Source organism: Spermophilus citellus, assembly GCF_964194105.1.
Source record: "Spermophilus citellus genome assembly, chromosome: 17".
Lineage (NCBI taxonomy): Eukaryota > Metazoa > Chordata > Mammalia > Rodentia > Sciuridae > Spermophilus > Spermophilus citellus.
In genome coordinates this window covers 53,496,891-53,506,949 of record NC_138199.1, presented here as the reverse complement: position 1 = coordinate 53,506,949, position 10,059 = coordinate 53,496,891, and the positions used below count along the sequence as shown (strand labels likewise).

The window sequence follows — 10,059 nt, the reverse complement described above, 5'->3', positions numbered from 1 at the left end:
CGGCACCTTGCCACCCACTAGACACTATTAAAAATAGCCCAGTTAGGGAAAACAGCAATTAGGATGCGAGTTATATTTTATTACAGATCGGCATAGGTGAGATCGAAATGACCACTGAATCCTATAAAAGGCCACTGGAGCCACCCTCTGTGGAAGGTGGACTCTAGCTTTGCTCCTCTCTGGGAAAGGGTCGCTGGGCTGTGCAGTCGCCATGTCTTTCCGATTGTCTAGCGGATCCAGGCGGTCCTGCTCGCGAGCTGGTTCTGTCAGGCTGTCCGGAGAGGCGAGCTTTGTGGCTGACAATGTGTGTGTTGGGTCCTCGGGAGCAGGAAGCAGCTTTTCTGGTACGCTTGGGGGCGTTTCTTCTGGAGGAAGCTTCTGCAACGGTGGTGGAGGGTCTGGAAGCCACGTTAGCACTGGTTTTCTTGGAAATGAGTGCAGCCTTCTCTCTGGGAACGAGAAGGTGACCATGCAGAACCTCAACGACCGCCTGGCCTCTTACCTGGACCACGTGCACGCTCTGGAGCAGGCGAACGCAGACCTAGAGCAGAAGATCGAGAGCTGGTATGAGAAGTATGGGCCTGGCTGTTGTCGGGGACTTGATGACTGCAGCAGATATCTGTCAGTCATTGAAGACCTCAAAAAGCAGGTAAGAAGTATGAATTTGCATACTTTCCTTATAGACTCCCAGGGGGCATAACTTAAAGGAAACAGAAACCATGCTTTAAAAATTTATGGGAGCCCGGCGCTGGGGGCACGCCTGTAATCTCAGCGGCTAGGAAGTCTGAGATAGGAGGATCGCAAGTTCAAAGCCAGCCTCAGCAAAAGCTAGGCAAAAGCGAGATGCTAAGCAACTCAGTGAGACCCTGTCTCTAAATAAAATACAAAATAGGGCTGGGGATGTGGCTCAGGGGTCAAGTGCCCATGAGTTCAATCCCCATACCCCTCCTCAAAAAAAATATATATATATATATGTATGTGTGTGTGTGTGTGTGTATATATATATATATATATATACACACACACATACATATAATGTAGAATTTGTTAATTGTATATTCCAAGTCCTAAAAGCAAAGTGTCCAACAATGAAAATTTATAGAATTGAAATAATGAAAGAGCAATAGTATTGAAATAGAGTAATCACTGTCATTTTTTATATTTAACTCATGCCTTTACCAACAGTAATAAAAAGTGTTCGTGTGGCTCTTACACTCTGGATATTTATTATCTAAAGAAAATTCAGATTTCTATAATATAGAAAAAAAAGTGATGCTAAAATAGATGCTCAACAGGTTAAGAAGTTATTGAATCTCACCGAAATCTGGAGGGTTCTTTGAGTTTTGGTTCTTAACATTCTGCACATTCTACCCATTTAGATTGTTTCTGTGACCACAAGTAATGCCAGCATCATTATACAAAATGACAATGCCAGGCTGACTGCTGATGACTTCAGACTGAAGTAGGTGATAATGATTATTATTTTTTTTTTTTGTAAAGGTAAAAATACTAAAATTGAGGCCAGGCAGCACAGCTCTAGAGGCTGAGGCAGGAGAATTGCAAGTTCAAAGTCAGCCTCAGCAAGGCCCTAAGCAACTCAGTGAGAGCCTGTCTCTAAATAAAATATAAAAAGGGTTGAGGATGTGGTTCAGTGGTTAAGCACCCCTGGGTTCAATCCCCAGTACCAGGAAAAAAAAATACTAAAATTAAATTAAAGAACGCATGAGCACACACCACACTCACTGGGAATTGAACCCAGAACCTCACACATGCTAGACAAGCTCTCTACCACTGAGCTACATCCCCAACCCTCTTACTGATTATTTAAATGTCTTATTTGAGTGTTTTACAGTGCTGGGGGTTGAACCCATGGCTTCACATATGTTAGGCAAATCAAATACTCTACCACTAAACTATATCCCCAACCCCTTTTTTGTTTTTAAAACCCAAATGTTTTAATATCAAAACATTGATAGCCATACTAGATCAGTAAAGAAATTAAATTAAATATGCCCTTTTAAAAAGAACTTTAAATAAGCCCTTAAAAAGAGAACTATCATAACATTTTAAATCTAGCAATATTTTGTTCAACTAACACATTGGATGACAAAAAAAATTAACTCTGAAGAAATAACACCTCCAAAATGATATTCATACATCAGTAGTTCTCTTAAAGTATTTTAACAGTTTGCTCTTGCAAAAAGCTTCAGAAGTGTATACAGAACCTCACATCTTTTGGCACATGAAGTGTCTTCACAAGTTGCATTTGGCACCTGCCTAGGGTTACAATTCTCAAACACCTTCATGAACTTTAAGGTATGAAAACGAGCTTGCCCTGCACCAGAGTGTTGAGGCAGACACCAACGGTCTCCGCAGAGTGTTGGAGGAGCTGGCCCTGAGCACAACAGACCTGGAGATACAGTGTGAGACCCTGGGTGAGGAACTGACATACCTCCAAAAAACTCATGAGGAGGTAAGGAAGTCTGCAGAGCTGCTATGTACAATCCACTCTTCATTTCAAAGCAGGATTTGGATACCAGTCAAAATCCTCCCTCAGATATTAATATTGACCCCTTTCTAGGAAATGGGAGTCCTGCGACATGCATCAGGAGGCAACGTGAATGTGGAGGTCAACGCAGCTCCAGGAGTGGACCTAACTGTTATGCTGAACAACATGAGGGCTGAGTATGAGGAACTGACTGAACAGAACCGTAAAGACATCGAGGCCTGGTTTAATGAGAAGGTACAGCTATGGCAAGTTACCTGTGAAGGGCTTATTCAGTGAACAATCAAGCTAGCCACTAACCCTTCTGACAATTCCTCTTCAGAGTGCATCATTGCAACAGCAGATTTCAGATGATGCAGGAGCAACCACAGCAGCCAGAAATGAGCTGACAGAACTGAAGCGCAACCTACAAACCCTGGAAATAGAACTTCAGTCCCTTACGGCTATGGTATGTAGGAATTGCCATTGAATTGAATATGTGTGTGTGTGAGCCCGTTTTTCCATTGCTCTCACAACATACCTGAGGCTGGTGCTTTATAAAGAAAAGAGGCTCACTTAGCTCACGGATTTTAGAGGCTGAAAGTCTAAACAGCACCTGCTGTGACACACCATGGTCAATGTCATCATGGAATGAGTGCATGTGAGAGGGAGAGATCACAGGCCAAGTTCATTCTTTTATCACAACCTTCTCATGAGAACCAAATAGGGTTCCATGGGAACTACATCAGTTTCTCCTGAGAACAGCACCTTCGATGACCTAATTACTTGCCAATAAGCTCCACCTCTTAAAGGTCCACCCCCTCTTAACATCTCTGCACTGGAACTAAGCTTCCAACACACAAATGCTTGGGGGACACAATCAAACCATATTCAAACCATAGAAGTGTGTGTGTGTGCATTAGGTACAAGAAAACACATATATAAAAATATGAATCTATACCACAAGTACAGTGTATCTAAGTACATATAATTAAAAATACAAGTTTATGAAAATAAACATTACTTCTGACCCATCCACCCCAAAACTTGAAAAATGGCTTTTTCCAATGGAGAAAAAATCTCTTCTAACCAATTTTAATTTTCAGCTGAAAAGACTTAGATCTCTTGTGCCAACATTTCTTTCCACCTTGAGAATGCTTAAAATAGGAGCATGCCCTTTGCTTTTACACAGTCCAGCCTGACTTCATTCCTCTTTCAGAAACATTCCTATGAATGCTCCCTGGCCGAGACCGAAGGAAACTACTGCGTTCAGCTCCAGCAGATCCAGGATCAGATCGGGGCAATGGAGGAGCAGCTACAGCAGATTCGAACGGAAACGGAAGGCCAGAAGCTAGAGCATGAACGGCTTCTCGATCTCAAAGTATTTTTGGAGAAAGAAATTGAGACATATTGCAACTTACTAGATGGAGAAGAAAGGTAAACATGAATGGTGGGGAGGAAATGAATCTCACAGGAACCGTATTTTTTCCTGGAGAAATATTGCCATATTGCATCCTGGAATTTCCCGTGCTGAAGATCATGCCCATTATTACAAATGTAGTCTCCCTTATGGACACTGCCACATCCAAGCAAAATGAAAACAGGCAGAAGTCTGAAAATCAAATTTCTAAGTATGTCAAGTCTTTGTTATGTAAGATAATATAAAGAACAATTAAATATGAAATATTTAACAGTTACAATATTCCAATCCGAGGGGGAGATTCTACAGAAATTGCTTTCTGTAATTTAGTGTTTGAGCATATTTCTTATAATAAGTAGCTCACTCTATCTTATTGTTACATCACTCATTACCCCACATGCACCCTCTCTAAAAGCGGAGCAATGATGATTAGGAAGACCTAACAGGAGAGGCACCATAGTTCATCATCCAAGAGCAAAACAGCCCTAGAATTACAGCCTTGGTTGAGAATCACATACTAGGTGAATTTGAGCATGTGGTTGAAGCTCTTTGAATCACAATTTCCTCACTGATAAAACTGTGATAACACCAAAACCATACTTTTTATTTTTTTTTTTATTTATCTTTTTTTTTTCCTTTGGTACTAGAGACTGAACCCAGGGATACTGTACCACTAAGCTACATATACAGCCCTTTTTATTTTGAGACAAGTTCTCACTAAGTTGCTTAGAGAATCTCTAAATTTCTGAGGCTGGCCTCAAACTTGCCACCCTCTTGCCTCAGCCTCCCAAGTTGCTGAGATTAACAGGCTTGCACCACCATGCCCGGCTCAAAACCATACTGTTGCCTATCCTTAGCCATAGCATCTCACTCTGCTGTGTAAAGTGCTTCTGGCAATGGCTTATACACAAAAAAAAGTACTTGGTAATCAATGTTTGCCCATGGACACACCCATGAGTAGTAACGTATGTACTCTGGAAGGCCAGGGTGAGCCCTCTTCAGCTTATTCTCACAAGAACCCAACAGTGATGGCACCCTTCTCAGAACAAAGTCCTTTCACACCATTCATTTTTCACTTAACTGACAGCACCTTTCATGAAATGCTACAAATTTTTACATGAATATGCTTTATTTCCTGCCATGCAAACAGCTGTTTCTTAGCCCTACTGCACCTCGACTTCCCCTTGTACACAGTAGGCGCTCCAAACATGCTCATTAGCCAGGTGGATGAAAAGTCATAGTGAGACTCAGAGTCCCCACGTTGAGAGATGAAAAAGATAATATCTGGTCAGGAGGAAATTTCTGCTCAACATCTGCTTATCAACATCTCTTTTTTCACTATGTCAAAAAAATTAATGTCCTTAAACATAAGAAAAATTTATATCTTATTGAAACCAGAACTCCAGAACTTTTGTTCCCAATTCCCTATTTTTTATGAGCTCCCTCTTGAAAGAAAAAAATGCACTAACTTACTCTTATCTTCACAGAAGGAGCACACCCACGTATTACAAAGCAAAAGGGTGCAGACCTATAAATCCTGGGAATCAAATCAAAGGTACAGAAGGCTTTTTCCTTGATGTAATTCTTTAAAATTTCTTCTGTTTTATAACATAAATCACTTATTTGTGAACCAAATAAAATTTATGTTTAAGTTCCGTTCTAGTGAATGAAGAAATGAGGAGTCATTATGATCATTCTTAATATTTGCATTTTATATCCTTGTGGAACAGATGTGGTCAAATTATGAAATTACTGGATGAGGACTGAATCCCTCAATATCTTCCTTACCTTGAACATATTCTTTTTCATTGTTTCAATGCTTTGATAAACAATTACTTTGTTTATTATTAATTTTATTAAAAAAATAATGTCCTTTTAAGCCACAAAAAATAGGACAAGTCAGTATTTAAAACAAGGCATTACTTTCTCCGTGCCTATACCTGCCTGTTACTAGGTGGTTTTTAATCCATATTTCCTTTATGCATCTAGATACCCATTGCTCTAAAAACCAGTAGTTAATATAAGAAAGATAGTTTCAAATCTTGGTAAACATAGACTTTAAACATAGTATCTCAATTTTCTGCAAATTTGCAAAAAACAACTTTGGAGGGGGAGGGGCCAGTGCTAGGGATTGATCCCAGGGCCTTCCACATGCTAAGCAAGCACTCTACCACTGAGCTGCACCCCATCTCTGCAAAATCCCAATTTTAGAAAGCATACCTGTCATGACTACTTTTCAACCTGCTGAAAATGATCTCTGAACTTTGATTTTCCTTTAGACTCAAAAGAAGAAGTGTTTGTCAAAACGGTGGTTGAAGAACTAGATCAACTTGGCAATGTGGTTTCACTGAGAGTCCACTCCATAGAAGAAAAATCTTCTAAGATAAGCAACATTACAATGGAGCAACGAGTACCTTCTAAAGCATCATAATGAGAAAAAAAAAATCATTTAAGAAAATTGCTGCCTTAGCAAAATTCCATGGGCCAAATGGAAATTTTCATTTCTTAAAAATAAAAGGACTGAAATTTGGGTTCCTTCTCCTACTTTTCTCATGTTTTTTGCATGTCGCCCTTTTTTAAAAGAAGGGAAAAATCTTGCTCTGTCCCTAGTTTCATTTTGATTTGGGGGAACATTTCATTAAAATATGTTTCCGTTGCAAGGTTGTGGATTTTTTGGGTTTTTTTTTTTTTTTTTTTTGTATCAGGGATTGAACCCAGGGATGCTTAACCACTGAGCCACATCCCCAGCCTTTTTTATACTTTATTTAGAGACAGGTTCACACTGAGTTGCTTAGGGCCTCACTAAGTTGCTGAGGCTGGCTTTGAACTCATGATCCTCCTGCCTCAGCCTCCAAGCTGCTAGGATTATAGGTGTGCACCACCATACCCACCGCAAGTTGTTTGTTTTTTAAGAAATATGCTTCTTTTTAATTTTCACATGACAATACTAAAGACATGCTAATGAAATCATGTTCTTCACTTCACAGTCACATTTGCCTCAAAAAAAATAACAGGATAAATGGCAAAGATCACAGCCCTAATCTCTGGCCCCAGGTTAGGAATGCTTTTGATTGCAGAACTATAATGACAATATTTTATATTAAGTGTGCTTGAACTCATTTTACAATCATTAACCAATTTAATCTTTATAAAGGCTCATGTGTTAAGTGTTTTATCTTCACTTTATATATATGAGGAAAGCGATATTCAACCAGTTTAAGGAATTTCCCTAGGAATTTCCTCCGCAGGAATTTAAGGAATTTCCTCCGCAGGAATTTAAGGAATTTCCTATGCAGCTGATACGTGGTAGAGCTCAGTTTCAAATCCTGATCACCTTCTCCTCCGTGGTGACCAGAGTCCCACTGCACCCAACAAAATCAGCATAATAATTTCACTGAAACACATTCTGCTTTCACACTAAGATTCCATTGGCACCAAAGAGGGACCACAAACAGGCAGAATCTTGTGTGAATAATCATCAATGACACACCCAGGAACACAGCTTCTAGTATAGTGGGTCTACACCCTGCTTATATTCTTCTCTCTGTCATTAATCACCTCCAGTCTCTCTGCCTGCACTTTCCTCCTCAGTCCTCCTATTAACTCCTGGTCACTGGATGCCCCCATCCCTTGGGCTACAGTTTCCCTCATTATGCTTTATTACTCTTTCATTCTGGATATTAGGGTCACATAAAAGCTCTATGTCCTATAAAGGAGAACTAAAGCCACACACTCGCTTTCTCAAAACCCTTTGCTAACTTACCACCTTCCAAACACAGTGTTGGACGCTCTTTCTCTCGGGACTACCAGTACTAATACTAGTCACTCCTGCTTGCTCCCAATAGAGTTGTTTTTCTTTCCGAGAACCACTCAAATAACTTCTATTTTTCTGTGTTCGCTTTTTTCTACTTATACAGATAAACAGACATGTCTATCTACATAAGATAGATTTATAGTTAATATAAAAATAAACTGTTACTCCAAAATGCATGCTTTTAATAAGCAACCATACTACTCAAAATGGAAAAAAATTTAGGTCCTCTCCTTGTTTCCAAATGGTCAACATTTGCAAAAAAATAAAAACAAAAAATATACACAGACACATGCATTTTAAAGATAAAAGACTGTCACCAATACTTGACAAATCTCAAAATTCTTATTGGATATCTTTAACTGAGACCACCAATTTCGAATCTAAAGACAATATAAAAGGAAGTTCACATATAAATAAATCATAATAAAGGTACAATGCAACAAAGAGATCTTCAAAATCAGTCATATGGGGGGGGGGGAATCATTCCCTCCAAGTGAATGATAGTGAGAATACATACCAACTTCTCAACAGCAACAGTGGAAGTCAAAGACAGTAGACTGATATCTTCAACATTCTAAGAGGAATTCCAAATTGTCCATAAATTTGGGAAAAGTATTGACCATATTAATAACTAGAAACAGAGAAATTTAAGCTATATTGAATAGCATTACCTAAATAACAACCTGGAAACACTTTTAAAATTTTTGCCACAAATTATGCATTCCATTGTGGAGTTGTTTCTAGTGTGGGACAATTGTTTCCAATGGGAACAATATTCCATAAATAAGCCTTACGTGCTACCTACTACAGACATGAAATGAGTAAAGTCAAGGAACAAAAATAAAAGAGAATGGAAAAGGGTGAAGAAGGCATAAGGACCTATGTAACACCACCAAGCATACAAATATACAAATTATGGGCATTTCAAAAGAAAGTAGAGATAGAAGAAGATTTTTAAAAAATTATTTAAAGAAATGGGATCTGAAAACTTTCAAAATCTTGGGTGAGACATGTGACCTACAGATTCATGGAATTCAAAGGACTCTAGGCAAGATCAACCTGGAGAAAAATACTCCAAGGCACACTATAGTCAAATTGTCAAAAGTCAAAAAAGAAGAAAACAGCAAGAAATAAGAGATGTATCACATACAAGGGTACCCTAATAAGGCTATCAGCAGACTTCACAATAGAAACTTTTCAAGACAAGAGGGAATTGAATGATGTATTCAAAGTGCTAAAGAAAGAAAGAAAAAAAAAAAACACTGTCAGCCATAAACACTATTCCCAGAAAAGCTGTAATTCAGAAATGAAGGAGAGATAAAGACATTCTCAGGCTAACAGAAGCTAAGCAGGATCATCATCTCTAGATCCGCCTTACGAGAAATGGTAAAGAAGTTCTTCAAGTTGAAACAACAGGGCTCATTAACAACATGAAAATTAAAAACTCACTAATAGAGATACAAATTAGAATATTATAATAGAGGTATATATATATATCACTTATATCTAGTATGAAGCTTAAAAGACAAACCTATTAAAAATAACTGACTGGGACTGTAGCTCAGTGGCAGAGCACTTGCCTAGCAATGTGAAGCACTGGGTTGGATCCTCAGCACCACATAAAAATAAACATATAAAATAAAGGCATTCTGTCCATCTACAACCACAAAAAAAAATTTAAATAACTATAGCTACAATAATTTGTTAATGGATATGCAACATAAAAATGCAAATTTTGATATAAAAAACATCAAATGGGGGCTAGTTAGGATGTAGAGCTTTTGTATGTGATCAAGGTTAAGTTGTTTGTTATCAGTATAAAATACTCTGTTATAATAATAAGATGTTCTATGTAAGTCTCATGGAAACTACAAAGTTAAACCAATAGTGGATACACAAAAGATAGAAAAGAATCAAAACATACCACTAAATAAAACCATCAAATCACAAAGTAGTACAGCAAGAGAAAAAAACAAAGTATCTACTAAAAGAAAATTACCTATAAATGGATTAAATCCTCTAATCAAAAGATACAGAGTGAGTGAGTGGATTTTAAAAAATAAGGCCCAAAGCATATGCTTTCTATAAGATACTCACTTCATCTTTAATGATTCATATAGACTGAAGTGAAGGGATAGGAAAAGATATTCCATATTCTATACAAATGGAACCAAAAAGAGTAAGGGGGGCTATATCAGACAAAATGGACTTTAAGTCAAAAATAATGAAAGGAAATGTAAAAGGTCATTATCTCATTATAAATTTATTAAGAAGATATAACAATTGTGAATAGATATGCACTCAACATTGAACACCTAAGTATATAAAACAAATATTTAT

The 10,059-nt window shown here is 38.1% G+C and overlaps 1 protein-coding gene across 1 annotated transcript; it reads left to right on the top strand.

The window, feature by feature from the left end:
- Window positions 1–211: 211 nt before the first annotated feature.
- Window positions 212–6,336, top strand: KRT26 (keratin 26; the record flags this gene model as incomplete). Its single annotated transcript, XM_081272798.1, has 8 exons — window positions 212–649; window positions 1,380–1,462; window positions 2,317–2,473; window positions 2,582–2,743; window positions 2,829–2,954; window positions 3,705–3,922; window positions 5,393–5,460; window positions 6,185–6,336. 8 exons carry the CDS (start codon window positions 212–214, stop codon window positions 6,334–6,336), a joined length of 1,404 nt encoding a protein of 467 aa, XP_081128924.1.
- Window positions 6,337–10,059: the final 3,723 nt, after the last annotated feature.